The 14429-nt window shown below is 37.9% G+C and overlaps 1 protein-coding gene across 10 annotated transcripts in view; it reads left to right on the forward strand.

Moving 5' to 3' along the window:
• GIGYF2 (GRB10 interacting GYF protein 2) overlaps positions 1-14429 on the forward strand; it is a 136238-nt gene that overhangs the window by 76824 nt on the left and 44985 nt on the right. For 5 of the 10 annotated variants that reach the window (XR_012016751.1, XM_072796704.1, XM_072796708.1 and 2 more), the window contains 6 exons: positions 4588-4767; positions 8907-9124; positions 9216-9378; positions 9461-9649; positions 12124-12320; positions 13297-13456. Coding sequence is in view for 9 of the 10 variants with exons in the window: in XM_072796704.1 (XP_072652805.1) it covers positions 4588-4767; positions 8907-9124; positions 9216-9378; positions 9461-9649; positions 12124-12320; positions 13297-13456 (1107 nt within the window). In the remaining variant the exon portion in view is untranslated. Of the gene's footprint in view, positions 1-1608; positions 1692-4587; positions 4768-6291; positions 6451-8906; positions 9125-9215; positions 9379-9460; positions 9650-12123; positions 12321-13296; positions 13457-14429 lie in introns of those variants that run through there. The other 5 variants (XM_072796713.1, XM_072796706.1, XM_072796709.1 and 2 more) reach the window with 5 other exon arrangements.

Here is a 14429-nt window from a genome sequence, read left to right on the forward strand (position 1 = left end):
TAGTCATGTGGATGTATTTGCTTTATTGAAACTCTTTGAAAGTACATTTGTGATTTATGTACTCTTTGGCAAGAATTGTTATACTTCAATAATAATAAGTTTTCATAAAGGAAGGAGGAGGAGTGGAGTGAAGTCCACTTAAAAGTTCTTGAATTTCTCTCACCTTTCTCTTATGCACATGACAGTGACTCCCAAAGATGGAACTCCACCTACCTTGCACTTACATGTGGGATGTTTGACATGTCAGAACTATATTATTCTGGCTTTCCTTAGTTTACTGGAGAAGTTGTCACCTTAATCTTTCCATTGAAGTTATTAATTATGTAATATTTGACATAGCAAAAAGTATATTGCAGTTGAGGAAATAAGCACTCAGCAACAAAATTTGAACTCCTTTGTTATAGAATTTTTGAGCTAGAATGGGCTGGTGTTCCTGTAAATTCAGGCAGCCTTCTTAACACATACTTTTAAATTGGGAATTGGAAAAAAAATAAAAAAAATAATAAATTGGGAATTGGGTCTTTTTTTTTTTTTTTTAAAGTGAAGGTGCATAGATCAGAACTGCAGCCAAAATTTAAAATCAGGTGTAGTGGGGATCCTTGGGTGGCTCAGTGGTTTGGCACCTGCCTTCAGCCCAGGGTGTGATCCTGGGGTCCTGGGATCGAGTCCCACATCAGGCTTCCTGCATGGGGCCTGCTTCTCCTCTGCCTGTGTCTCTGTCCCCCCCCCCCATGAATAAATAAATAAAATCTTTAAAAAAATAAAATCAAGTGTAGTGACTACAAGATTTTTATTCTTTATTTAGTACTGTGCTCCTCTTTAATCTTTAAGATACCTGTTCAGATTAGTTTTGAGACAAGGTATGACATAGTCATTCAAAGATTGTGAGGTAGGTACAGGTTGAAAATTACAAGATGATTTTCAAGAAGTAGAAAACCCAGATTTTGTTTCTTCCTATATTTCCCCTACTTTTGCCCTATTCTTCTTTTTTTATTTTTAAGTAATCTCTATATCAACGTGGGGATTGAACCTACACCCCAAGATCCAGAGTTGCATGCTCTTCCAACTGAGGTAGCCAGGTGCCCCTGCCCCATACTGTTTTAAAATTTTTTCCTATTCTTAGGTACTAATAGGAAAAATATATGTAGGACTGGCAAGTCTAAAGGTAAAACGGTTTAGGAAAAAATGTAAACCACACAAAGGGACATAAAGTCAGTAAACAACATGAAAAATCTTTGATACGAAAAATTCATATCTGAGCCATATTAGTGTACCACTTTACAACTATTACAGTAGTAAAGGTTTTTTTTTTTTTTTTTTTTTATGATAGTCACAGAGAGAGAGAGAGAGAGAGAGGCAGAAACATAGGCAGAGGGAGAAGCAGGCTCCATGCACTGGGAGCCTGACGTGGGATTCGATCCTGGGTCTCCAGGATCACGCCCTGGGCCAAAGGCAGGCGCCAAACCGCTGTGCCACCCAGGGATCCCAGTAGTAAAAGTTTTTTTTAAAAAAAGGATAGCAAGAAAAAAAAAAAAAAAGGATAGCAGCACTTAGTATCAATAATGTGAAATGGTGTGTTGATTTGACCCTTTTTTTTTTTGAGGGGAAAAAGGCAGTGGATGAAGTCTGTCATCTGACTTAGTAATTGCATTCTTTGAAGCTTTTTCAGAAGACATAGTTCAGAAAAGCAGGTATTTCTTGCCTCATTATCTATAGTTCACAAAAAAATTGGTTATAAAGTAAATGTCCAGTCAAATAATCTAGTAGATTATGCTGTGGCAGCAAGATCTACCTGGTGTGTACCCATTTGCATAATTAGGAAGATGTATAATCAGAGAGGAGTATTTGCTGTAGATGGAGAGTAGATTACAGAATAGTAGGTATATTGATTGCAACTATGAAAAAATATAAAGTTAGGTAAAAGCCAACAACAGATAGGGCTCTGTTTCTAAAACAGAGATTACTAGTACTTTTATTTTTAATTTTTTGCAGTGTATCCTCTATTAGAAAAAATTAAAATTATAGTGACCAGCTTTTAAAATCTTTTTTTTTTTAATTTTTATTTATTTGTGATAGTCAGAGAGAGAGAGAGATAGGGGCAGAGACATAGGCAGAGGGAGAAGCAGGCTCCATGCACCAGGAGCCTGATGTGGGATTCGATCCCGGGTCTCCAGGATCGCGCCCTGGGCCAAAGGCAGGCGCCAAACCGCTGTGCCACCCAGGGATCCCGTGACCAGTTTTTGATAAGCATTTTGCCATTTGTGCTCTTTTGCTTGCTTTGCTATGTTCATTAGTTTTTCAAAGGCTTAGTGTAAAAGTAGGTGAAAGAAAGTCAGTGTTTCATCTAGCACATCCATCATGTGATTACTACTGTATTCCCAAGTCATTGCATGGTACCTGGCACAAACTGCTTGTGACTGATTATATGGGTTTAAAAGCCATTTCCCATCATTTGTCTATATATGTTTCCATTTTATCTATGTATTAGGGATTTTTTTTTTTAGATTTATTTCTTTATTTTCGGGGAGAGCATAGTGGGGAGGTACCAAAGGAGAGGGAGGAGAGAATTTCAAGTAGACTCCTCGATGAACATAGAGCTTGATGCAGCTCAATCTCATGACTCTGAGACATGACCTGAGACAAAATCAAGAGCCAGGTGCTTGGATGCTTAACCAACTGAGCCATTCAGGTGCCCCTGTATTAGGGGTTTCTTTAAGGTTTTTTTTTTTTTTTTTTTTTTTTTTTTTTTTTTTTGTGAGTACAGTTACAATTTTCATCAAGTCATGTAATATATGTGGTACTTTGTAAAATGGGTTGCCCTTCTTATTCTGAATAAGGGAACCTGGGATGCCTCCAAACCCAAGACAGACATGGGATATATCTGTATTTGAATTCATAAAACTTAGCACTGAATGTGCAATAAATATTTGTTGAATGAGTGAGAAGATGAATATTTGAATCCTGTCTATGCCATTTAAATAGTGTGAATTTAGACAGTTCTTTTATGTTATCTTTTTGCTTCTCAGTATTTTTCCAAAAAGTAGGAAAAATAACTTCAAATATTGAGGATTGTTATGAAGAATAAATCAGATGATTGAGTGTTTTGCGTTGTTTTGTTTAGATGAGTTTTATCATCTGTGGCCATGTAACAAGATACTTCAAAACTTAGCTGAAAACAACAAACATTATCTCAGTTTTTGTAAGTCAGGAAGGAATAGCATAGTTGCTTGGCTCTGACCTGGGTCTCATGAGTTTGCAAGGCTGCAGTCAAGGTGTCAGCCAGGGATGTAGTCATCTGAAGGCTTGACTGGGTTGGATCCACTTCCATACTCACTCATGTGGCTGTTGGCAGGCCTCAGTTCTGTGCCATGTGAGCTTCTCCACAGGGCCGCCTCATGACATGGCAATTGATTGTCTTGGAGAGAGCATCCTAAGACTGATGGAAGTCAGTAATTTTTAACTTAATATTGGTGCTGACATCTTACTGCTTCTGCTGTATTCTGTTTGTTGGGAGCAAGTCAAGTGCAGCTCACACTTTAGGCGAGGGTATTATGCAGGAGTCAGAAGGGAGGTCTTGTTGGGGGCTTAGAGGTTGCCTTCTATAATAAGAAAGCAGGTAGTATTTTGCCTAGCAAATTTCCAGATATTTTATCCTTCAGGAGAATAATATGTGGTAACAACCTAATATAACTGTTTGGATAAACAGGATATTGAATCTTAATACATGTGAAATGAAATATAAGAGGATGACCAGAAATGAGAATTCCCTCATTTTCAGATGTAACTGTACAACTTTCTTTCATTTTCATGGTGGTTTAGTGAAAAGAATTGAGGTTATCACTGATGTACATGTAACTTTTTAATTGTTTAAATGGAAGATATCAGTGTATGTTTTGGATTTTCAACTAATTTAATGTGAGATTTTATATAATCTGTTATGAATTATGTAAGCACATGTGGGATGATGACTAAAGAGAGAATTTGCACAGTTTGGAATTATCTTGTTCTTTGAAAGTACCAATTTAATTTACTTGGTATACCAGGCTCTCTTTCTTAATGGAACTCTTGACTGGCATTAGGTTACACATAGCTTTGCATTCTGTTCAGAAGCAATTTGTTGTATGCTTATTATGTAATAGATGTTAGAGTAAATGAAAATGAAAAATTATAGTTCATACTGTCTACTTTTGAGTTTTTTTTTTTTTTGGCTAAAAGGTAGGTTGAATTTTACAGATGTCCTATTTGGGTAGAATTGCTAGTAGAAGTTGATTAAATAAATTAAAATACATCATATAATTAAAAATCTTGTATGACTTTTGAAAAAGCAGTATGTGCTGGTAAGGTAGGTTGGTTCACGTTTCATTGCACCCCCCGTTTTTGGTGCATGTATTTGTTTAAAAAATAATTGTCCGGTCTGTGACTGTTGTACTCTAAGAAATATGTCTAATACTGGATGCATATGTCTGCAGCTCTGTTGCTCAATACTGCCTGAGCAGGTACATCTGCACAAAAGTGTGATCTCAGCCGTCCAGTCTGTTTTCAGAATCCTTATTGGCTGAGGCACATGTTTCCTTATTTTCATTACAGGGAGACCAAATTTTGAGGAAGGTGGACCAACATCGGTGGGAAGAAAGCATGAGTTTATACGATCAGAAAGTGAAAACTGGCGTATTTTTAGAGAAGAACAAAACGGAGAAGATGAAGATGGAGGTTGGAGACTAGCTGGACCGAGACGGGATGGAGAGAGGTGGCGTCCCCATAGCCCTGGTAAGGCTCCTGCCAAGGGAGTGCGGAGACCAAAATAAGGGAGTATTTGGTGGAGATTGTGTACCAAGGAAGCAGAAAAGATGAACTAGAAAGAAAAAAAAAAAAAGAGAGAGAGAGAGGACTGAATTATTTATGTCATTACACTTAGTCTTATCACTACAAAAAATACTTCAGCATGAAAATTCCCCAAGTCTCTTCAGTTGATGAAAATCATTTTTATTTTTCTGGAGCAAATAGTGTAGTTTAATGGGAAGCACCTGCCTTTAACTGCAAAAATGTGAGAGGGTCTCCTTTGGTTTTATCTAACATTTAATCTTTGTATTTTTACCAGCATGCTTTAAAACTTAAAATGTGTAATTATGTGTTCATTAAAAATATGTGCTCTTCCTAAAATTGGTATTTTTCCTGTATAATAAAAGATGTATTTTTTCAAAAAAAAATTTTTTTTTATCCTAAGAAAGTGATTTATGCTTATTTGAAGGATAAACTCTAAACCTAGGTCAGAAACATAATCACAAGTTCATTCTTTTGTCCTAACTTTAGAGAAAGGAGAGAGAATAGTAGTGATTAGTGGTTTTGTAAGTTCTTCTGTTTGACTCTTAAGAATGCCTCAAACTGTTCTTCCCTGACATTAGATATGCTCGTAATTGAAGACACTGGTGCTTTGTGTCAAAGTTCATCCCCTACCAAAGTGCTGATTCTATGCCTCATGATAATCAGATGCCACTGTAGTTTGAATTGTGGGGTCATGCAGAACTGAAACGCACAAAGAGTGTATATTTGCCTTATGAATTTCATTATTTTAGCTGTCAGCCGTATGCCAGAGCAGCTCACTTTTGTAGAAGAAATCATAATTAAACTGTTTTCATGTACATTTTATTTTACTTATTTATTTTTCTTTAAAGATTTATTTATTCAGAGAGAGAGAGGCAGAGACACAGGCAGAGGGTTCAGAAGTGGGCTCCAAGCAGGAAGCCTGATGTGGGACTCGATCCTGGGTCTCCAGGATCACACCCCAGGTGGCAGGCAGCGCTAAACCGCTGCGCCACCGGGGCTGCCCTTCATGTACATTTTAAAATCAAGTTATTGGGACGCCTGGATAGCTCAGAGGTTGAGCGTCTGCCTTTGGCTCAGGTCCTGATCCCGGAATCCGGGATCGAGTCCCATGTCGGGCTCCTTGCGTGGAGCCTGCTTCTCCCTCTGCCTATGTCTCTGCCTCTGTCTCTGTGTCTCTCATGAATAAATAAATAAATAAATAAATAAAATGTTTAAAAAAAAAGAAAATCAAGTTATTAGCAAAATCACTAGTCTCAGTCTGAGTAAACATTGTAACAAGCACTCAGAGTGCTTTAGATAGTTATGGATAGGTAGAAACATGGTGAAGTTAATCTTTGGATAGAGTTTTGATGCTTTTACCCCAACTCCTCATGGTTGCCTCTTGGGTGAGTTTTCTGTCATGAGTGGGCATTGTTTACATCACAGTTATCTAGGCAATTCTCATGAGTCTGTGTGCTGGGCAACCAGATGTTATAGTTCTCTTCAAGGCATCACGGCATTTTGTGCTGAGCTTGCCTGTAAGCAAAAGGGTTTGTAGACTATGTTCCCAACAAGCATTCAGTGAAAGAATGGACAGGGTCTGGACTGAGCGAGAAGAGAAATTCCAGCGGATCAAAAACAAACAAGGTGAATGTTTTGGAAGACCAACAGTGTTTGTGAGCCCAAGTGTCTGATGCCGATTCTATTAAAGGGAGTTAGTTAAACAAAGTAAAATTTTAGTGTATTTTCTACCACTGACCCTCTTCACCCCAACAACGTAGATTTTAGATATATATTGTCTTTTTCTTAAATCTTTCTCCCTGATACTCGATTTCCATGTCCAATTTATTTGTCATTAACTTAACAATTTCCCCCAATTTTTTAGTGGTACATTTTTAAAAGACAGGGTGAGGTGTATGATATATGGGGCTAAAAAAACACTGGAAATAAGCATTTTTAAAAAAGAATACTATCTGCTTTTTCAAACCAGCATATTCAAAGTTAAGTCTGATTATATCGGTTGTTATAAATTACCCTTAGCATATCTTAGATTATATTTATTCTTCTATGATTTGATTAAAAGTTTAGTGATTTGGGATGCCTGGAGTGGCTCGGTGGTTGAGCGTCTGCCTTCGCCTCAGGGCGTGATCCCGGAATCCTGGGAACGAGTCCCACATAAGGCTTCCTGTGGGGAGCCTGCTTCTTTGTGTCTCTATCTCTCTCTTTCTCTCTCTGTCTCATGAATTAAAAAAAATAAAAAATAAAAATAATCTAAAAAAAAAGTTCAGTGATTTTTTTTTTTTTTACTATTTTTTATATTATAAAAATTGTAGCAGACTTTTATTTTGGTATTGTAAGACCTTAAAAAGCAGTGGTTAGTCTTCATAAGCTGGGGATGTGTCTTATCTGCTACATTTGGTTTAAGTAGGACTCAAAACTGGATATTAAGGGAGATGGGACTATTAAGGACAGCAAAGCATCCACTCTGGGAGCTGAACTTAAGAAACTCAGTAAGAGGAAAACATGAGCCAGATGCCTAGAAGGATAGATTCCTATCATGGTGCATACTTAACAGACAGTTTAGAAATGATAGTAATAGAGAGAGTACTTTGGAATTCAACAGTTGATCATGAATACTTCCTTTGAATAATGATTCGAGGTTTGCATTTAAGCAATCTGGATATAAAGTTCTTTAGTTTTCATAGAAGTGTAATAGTTATAAGTAAGTAAAGGATGAGGAGGAGTATGGGAATTATGTTTTCTTAGCTTTTTTGTGAATGATTTATAAGTAACTACCTCTACTGGGCATTTTAGTGTTTTGCCTTCTCATTTTCAGTTTGATTTTCAGATTGCTGGTTTTAGCAAATTGGGCCTTAGTATAGTAGTAAGAACATTGAACTTTGGCTTTTCTTTCGTGTATCTCCTACAGAGAAAGCAGTCAAAAATAGAAAATTTTAATAGGTTAAAACCTACCTCTCCTTTTAAGACACTCAGACTTATGTTTATCAGATATTAATGACTTTTTTCTTAAAAAATACCATAACTGGCATCTTTTATTCTTAGGCAGTCTTTTTCCTTTTGAAAAGTAGATGTAATAAACCGTATACTAGGGTGGATTTAGGAATGTCCCTGGGGATGCTATACAGAAATAAAAATTCCCTAGGGAGAGTTAAGAGATGAGAGTAAATTGTGGATGCTATTGTGGAAAAAGTAGCAGAGGATGCAAAATTAGATTCTAGTTCTGCCTTGCTATTATGCAAGTTAACTTCTGTCAGAGTTTTTGTTTCTTAAACTGTAGAATTAGGATAGTGGGCTGTATAAAATCTGTGATATCTGTCAGTGCTGTAATTCCATGCCTTTTTCTTGGGAATCAATTACAAATGGGATCTCGGCACTAGCAAGTAGGCATGATGAATTTGATATTAGGAATTGACACGGGAGTTGTTCTTATACATCAAGAATGATATTTTTGGAATTCCTGGGTGGCTCAGCTGTTGAGCATCTGCCTTTAGCTCAGGGCATTATCCTGGGTCCGGGGATCGAGTCCCACATTGGGCTGCCTTTGAGGAGCCTGCTTCTCCCTCTGCCTGTGTCTCTGCCTCTCTCAGTGTCTCTCATGAATAAGTAAATAAAATCTTAAAAAAAAACAAAACAAAAAACCGATATTTTCAGGAGAAGAAAGAAATGTGTTAAAGCCTGCCAGAGGGAAGGCATGGACTTGAGCCCATGATATCCAGTGGTATAAGCCTGGGCTAGGAGTCTGCCATGTAAACGGCAAATCGGCATTTCAGTCAGATATCTAAAGCTTATCCAAAATGTATACTTTGCATAAAGTGCTTTTTAAAAGTGATTTGTTTTAAATTGATTTTTCAAAGCTTTAGAGTATGTTGTGTGGCTCAGGATTTACTGAAGATAACTACTGTTGTCACTTAGTGATGTCATGTGTATGCTGAGCTCTGAATTTCATTTAATTTGCTTAAGTTTCTCTGTAGTAAATTGATTATTTAAATGCACATAGTTTTCTTTATTTTCTATTCGCGATTTTCTTTTTCAAAGACTGTCATAAAATTTTTCTAAGTTTTGTATCCTCCTCCTCATCCCAGATGGCCCTCGTTCTGCAGGCTGGCGAGAACACATGGAACGACGGCGAAGGTTTGAGTTTGATTTTCGAGATCGGGATGATGAACGGGGTTATCGAAGGGTGCGCTCTGGCAGTGGAAGCATAGACGATGACCGGGATAGTTTGCCCGAGTGGTGCTTAGAGGACGCTGAAGAAGAGATGGGCACATTTGACTCCTCTGGAGCATTCCTCTTTCTAAAGGTAAGAAATCTGTTTTAAATGTCACAATAGGCACTGACCTACCACCAAAGTTCAATGTATTTTGAGCTTTGGCTTCATTTTCTTGATACAGAAAGTACAGAAAGAGCCAATTCCAGAAGAGCAGGAGATGGACTTCCGGCCTGTGGAGGAAGGTGGGGAGTGCTCTGACTCTGAGAGCAGCCATAATGAAGAAGCCAAAGAACCTGATAAGACAAATAGGAAAGAGGGAGAGAAGACAGATAGAGTAGGAGTTGGTAAGGCTCATTGTCGTCTTTTACCTTCTTTTTATCAAACCGAAAGTTTCATAAGTTAATTTAAGAATGCTTCATGTTCCAGAAGCTAGTGAGGAAACATCCCAGACCTCATCATCATCTGCAAGACCAGGTACTCCTTCAGACCATCAGCCTCAGGAAGCACCGCAATTTGAGAGGAAGGAGGAATCCCAAACTGAGCAAACGGAAAAAGCTGAGGAAGAGGGTCAGACGGAAAATAGCCTGCCAACCAAAGTGCCCAGCAGAGGGGATGGTATGTATTTATGAGAGTAGATAAGCTTAAACAGGATTCTACTCAGGCAGGCCAGTGATCACTGATAAGATAGGTTTCTGTTTATGCCTCATAGAACTCCCAGTGGTAAATTATTAGAATAGATTATTTTACCAGTAAAGCTAGTCATGTGCTGCTCCCCACATATGTGTCCTTCCCCAAATTCACCAAAAGAGAAGAATCAAGAGTGCAACTCAGGAATCTCACTTTCTAGGATGTTAAGATATAGCCATCTTCGTATTAGTTGAGCAGATAGGATTTAGGACCTTCTGCAATAATTTTATTTCCACATCAGACGGGTGACCTTCCTTTTTTTCATATAGTGGTTGGGTCTATGTCCCGAAGGCACACCAAATTGCTGCTGTTCCAAATGAGGCCATAAAGAACATGGATGAATCTGGGGAAGTCCTACCACTTTTGCTAGAGAATAAGCTTAAAGTATATCCCCTTCTTTAGTGTTACTGTTTTTATTTTAACTTGATAATGTATCTTAGTAGGCAGTTTTTTTTTTTAGTAGGCAGTTTTAACATTCACTTCCTTGTTTCTTCTTGTGCATATTTAAAAATAACATTGTAATCCTTCATGTTAAAGGGGTAATTGGTTGAGTCACAATAAAAAAAAAAAAAAAATCACACCTTTACCATGGCCTGCAAGCCTTAACATCTTCCTGCCTCTGTGGTTTCAGTGCCATCTCTATCTCCTTTGTACTCTGTTCCCCAGTTTCACAGCCTACTAGGTCCTGACGTGAGCCTTGCTCTTTTGTCTCCTTGTCTTAGCAAATACTGTTATCTGTCCCTGAAACTTTCGCACCCAAAGTTCCCAAACTAGGTTAGCGATCTTCTCTTGTTTCTTAAACAACCAGCACTATTCCTGACAGAACAATGCAATAATACAAAAATCTGTGTATTACCTTTTTCCCTAATAGGCTAATATTTTGAGGGTTTAAACCAAGGATATCTTTGCAGTGTTTCATGTCTAGAACAAAGCTTAGTGAGTGGATTCAAGTGTTTGAATCTCTCTCAGGCACTGTGGGACTTGTCCGTTTTGAGACCTGTTTGATATGTAGTTTTTTCAGTTATGGTGTACCCCAAATTACTTGTGGTTCATTCTTGTGGATGTGCATGCCTGGGGCCTTTTTCTTAGGAGATTTTAGGATGGAGTCCAGACATGTGTATTTGAGAAAGCTTCATAGATACGTATTAAGGATTAAAACTCCAGGTTAATATTCTATAAGGGGATAAAACATATGTATGTTAGTCATCTTAGGGCAAAATTCCTATTTAAGAGGGTAAGTAAAGAGTAGCCAGAGAAAAATCTTCAGAGGCAAGAGTGGCCTAGACTAAAGGGACTATGAGGAAGGAAGGAGGTTTAGGATTGGACTGCTGAGGTCAGATGATGAGGACTAGGAAAAGGCATTGGATTTGGGGACTTTGAGGCACTGTTTCTCTTTGGGAGAGAATCTGTATTGGAGGGTGGAAGTGGAAGTCACAGTGCAGCAGGTGTGGGTGATGGTGGTGTATTGGCTATTCTTTTAAGAAGTTTGGCAGAGAAAGTAAAGAGTTCCTGAGAAGAACAGGAATTTGGAGAAGCTATCTGTAATTGAACAAACAAGGTTTCAAAGGGGAAACTGCAGTTGTATCTAATTACTCCCATCCCCTTTCCCTTCTTAAGAGCCCGCATACTGAGAGGCTAGAAATAGAGACCAACACAACACAGAACCTCTTTTGCAGTCTGTTCTTTTTTTTTTTTTTTTTTAAGATTTTATTTCTTTCATGAAAGAGAGACAGAGACAGGCAGAGGGAGAAGCAGGCTCCATGCAGGGAGCCTGATGTGGGACTCAATCCCAGGACTCCAGGATCACGCTCTGGGCTGAAGGCAGGCGCTAAACCTCTGAGCCACCCAGGAATTCTGTTCTTATTGGGAAGAACTTCCTGCACTGTCCATGTAGACTCCCAAGTGCTCTTTATTATTCTAAAGACTGTAATGTATTGAATTATATTATCACCTGAAATAGGTATTTATTCAAGATAATTGCAGATGTGTTTAGTCAAAGTTAATTGCAGATATGTTTAATCAAAATTGATGAAATACGACATTTTTGAGAAGATTTGCAGTGCTGTTAATGGTCTGCTATATGGAGACATAAGAAGGGATTAGACCAATTCTGTTTGCTTTCAAGAGGGAGACGTACAACTAGTAGATGCTCTAGTGACACAGACAGGCACTGTAGAAGGACCTTCTAGATCCCTTTTAATCCTGTTTTGTCATCCTGTAAAGGTACTTCTGTCATTGTAGGGAGAAATAACTATAATTTTCCATAAGAAGTAGCTGCAGTGTCCCTGACACATTCACATTTCTGTTGAGCCCATTTAGCGAGCAGCCTAATTAGAGGATACATTCTTCATAAGAATCTCTAGTTTAAAAGGTTTTCATGTTTCTGTGTTTTTTTCCTTTAGAAATGGTTTCTGATGTCCAGCAGCCCCTGTCACAGATTCCTTCAGATACAGCCTCTCCTCTTCTCATACTTCCACCGCCTGTTCCCAATCCTAGTCCTGCCCTCCGGCCAGTTGAAACGCCGGTCGTAGGTGCTCCTGGTATGGGCAGTGTTTCCACAGAGCCAGATGATGAAGAGGGTCTCAAGCATTTGGAGCAGGTAAAAATTGTGTCATTATTTTTTTCTCCTCCCAAACTACTATAAAAATTGGAAAGCATTAAATGAATCTTCAGAAATAGAACTTCTGTGCGCTAGATTTTATGTACTGGAAAAGTTGTTTGTAAATCTGGTATTTTTTTGTATGAGTAATTGTCTTTCAAATCATTTCATGCTTATAAGTTTCTGCTATGTAGTAGTCATTGTGTCAGGTTATTTTTTCTCTTCTGAGGTTGCCCTTAGCTGTTTGCTTTTCTTTTTTCTTTTTGGAAATTAATGGAATGCCAAAAATGGCAAATACAAGCAGCTGTGCATGGGCATAGCGTCTTCTGTATTTTTGCCTGAAGTGTAACTGGGAAAATAGTTAAACTCAGGATATTAGCATTTTATTCATGTCTCTAGATTTCCCTAGGATTAGATATAACTTTGTTATATGTGAAGTAAATGGTAGCTTATTTTCTATAGAAGAATTTCTCTTTCTTTGAGATGGAGTGGTTGTTGGTGGCAGGAAATGCTTGAAGAGAGGAAGTAGGGCGATGTCTTAGTAGAATTGTAAAAGATTATATTTGTAATTGATTAATTGGATCTTTATTGTATTAACACCTATGTTTTTATAGGTTTAGTTTATATGCTTCAGGACTGACCAATGGCTTATTAAATAGTAATCTTATTAGTGTGTTGATTAGAAGCCTGGCCTTTGATCCATACCAGTTTGTGTTTTAATCTGTTTGGTTTGCTTAATAATTTTGAGACTTTGAGCAAGATTTGGCCTCTCTGAGCCTTAGTTTTCCCCTCCATAAAATGGGGACAGTATATATTTCATGACCTGTTGGAAGAAGTCATGGTTGCCTGCTGTGTTTCTTGCACAGTAGTACCTTTCATAGATCAAGTCATTCATAAAAGGTAGACATTTTTGTTACATGTACAAGTATTAATTTGGGATCATTTGTTTCCTTAATCCTTTTTTTAATCCTGTTAGCAAGCTGAGAAGATGGTGGCTTATCTCCAAGACAGTGCACTAGATGATGAGAGACTGGCATCAAAACTGCAAGAGCACAGAGCTAAGGGAGTCTCAATTCCATTGATGCACGAAGCAATGCAGAAGTGGTATTACAAAGATCCTCAGGGAGAAATTCAAGGTAGCTTGTTCCATTCTACTTGAAGCCATTATCTTCAGATTCTGTAAGATGGTCATTCTTTAATGTTAATTTTCATAGTAGTAGAAAACAATCCATTTTCCAGGTTTTCTTCGTGTGTGTGTGTCTGTAACATGTATACATACATACGTATAGAAGGCATTTTTATAGGTTCCTCCTATAGTACTTTACAGTTTCAGTGGGGGAGGGCAGTCCAAATGAAAATTATTTGAATACAAGGTGGAATGTGATTACTAATAATTTAGGGATGTAAACAAAATACTCAAGACCCCTTCAGTTCTGGCTTCCCAGCTGGTTAACTAGGCAGGTGAATTCCTTATGTTCTTTGTACTTCAGTTTCCCTCCCATAAAAGGGTGATGACAGCAGTCTTGGAAGACCTTACTTGAATGTTTCACTGAAGTGGGGTTGATATCATAAATGATAAACAACTGTTAAAAACATGTGAGAAAGGATCGTACTGTATTATAAACTAATCCCTTAAAAGATTTGTACAGTGCACAAGTTAGATTAGAATGGGGAAAGAATGCTGTAAAAGACAATTTGTTGATTCTTCATTTCTGCTTTTGAAATCTTTGTTTATAACCTGAAATTGGTTGACTATATTAGTGTCCTTTTCATGATAGTGTTTTACCAAGTATACCCTGTGACCCCTCTCCAGTGTACTAACTCCTTTTCCATTCGCAGTCTCATTACCCTTCCCCTTATTCTCCTTCATAGCATCGAGTGCTGTCTGGTTCTGTATATATTTGTTCATGATCTGTTTATATTCCTGTAGAATGTAGGTACATTGGAAGCAGGACTGTGCATATGCTTGGTTTTTGTTTTTGTTTTGTTTGTTTTGTTTGTAAAACAATCAAAAGTGTTTATTCAGTGTTTTAGGGATTGCAACTGGAGAGACAGAGTGTGCCCCCAAGTTGAGGACTGTGTGTTTTAATTAAAACACATGGAGGTGTG

The sequence above is a fragment of the Canis lupus genome, chromosome 24, assembly GCF_048164855.1.
Source record: "Canis lupus baileyi chromosome 24, mCanLup2.hap1, whole genome shotgun sequence".
Classification (NCBI taxonomy): domain Eukaryota; kingdom Metazoa; phylum Chordata; class Mammalia; order Carnivora; family Canidae; genus Canis; species Canis lupus.